We start from the raw sequence: 392 nt of genomic DNA, 5'->3' as shown, positions 1-392 counted from the left end.
CCGCGCTGCCATCCCTGCCACCGGCCGCGCGCCACGTGCGGGGTCCCCCAGCACGCACAACACAGCGATCGCCATTCCACAGAAGAGGACACCGAGCCCCGGCGCCGTGGATACCGAGCCCGAGCTCACGATGCCAGGACGCCGACGAGCTGGGGGTCTCAGAACCGGTCTCTTTTCGCTCCGGCCGCGCGTCCTTTGGGTCCAGTTGTCCGCCGCTCTGACGCCTCGGACACTGGACCGGCATAAACAGCCGCCGAGCGCTAATAATTGGGCTTTGTTTTAAAATGGGCCACAGCATCTTTCTGAATCTCTAGATTATGCGCGGTGTGACCACGTTTGGACGCCCAGTCCAAAGGAGTCGGGAGTGTCGAGGACAAGCGCGTGGGGGGGGG

General features: G+C 64.0%; 1 protein-coding gene across 1 annotated transcript in view; it reads right to left on the bottom strand.

The window, feature by feature from the left end:
• The window catches only part of EVA1C (eva-1 homolog C), a 97,353-nt gene extending 97,109 nt beyond the window's left edge, over positions 1-244 (bottom strand). The window contains exon 1 of the mRNA XM_021717762.1: positions 59-244. Within this exon, the coding sequence (XP_021573437.1) occupies positions 59-244 (186 nt within the window). The remainder of the gene's footprint in view (positions 1-58) is intronic.
• Positions 245-392: the final 148 nt, after the last annotated feature.

Source organism: Carlito syrichta, unplaced genomic scaffold (genome assembly GCF_000164805.1).
Source record: "Carlito syrichta isolate Samal-C Ts95f unplaced genomic scaffold, Tarsius_syrichta-2.0.1 Scaffold310961, whole genome shotgun sequence".
Taxonomy (NCBI): Eukaryota; Metazoa; Chordata; class Mammalia; order Primates; family Tarsiidae; genus Carlito; species Carlito syrichta.
This window is presented reverse-complemented; position numbering and strand designations above follow the sequence as displayed.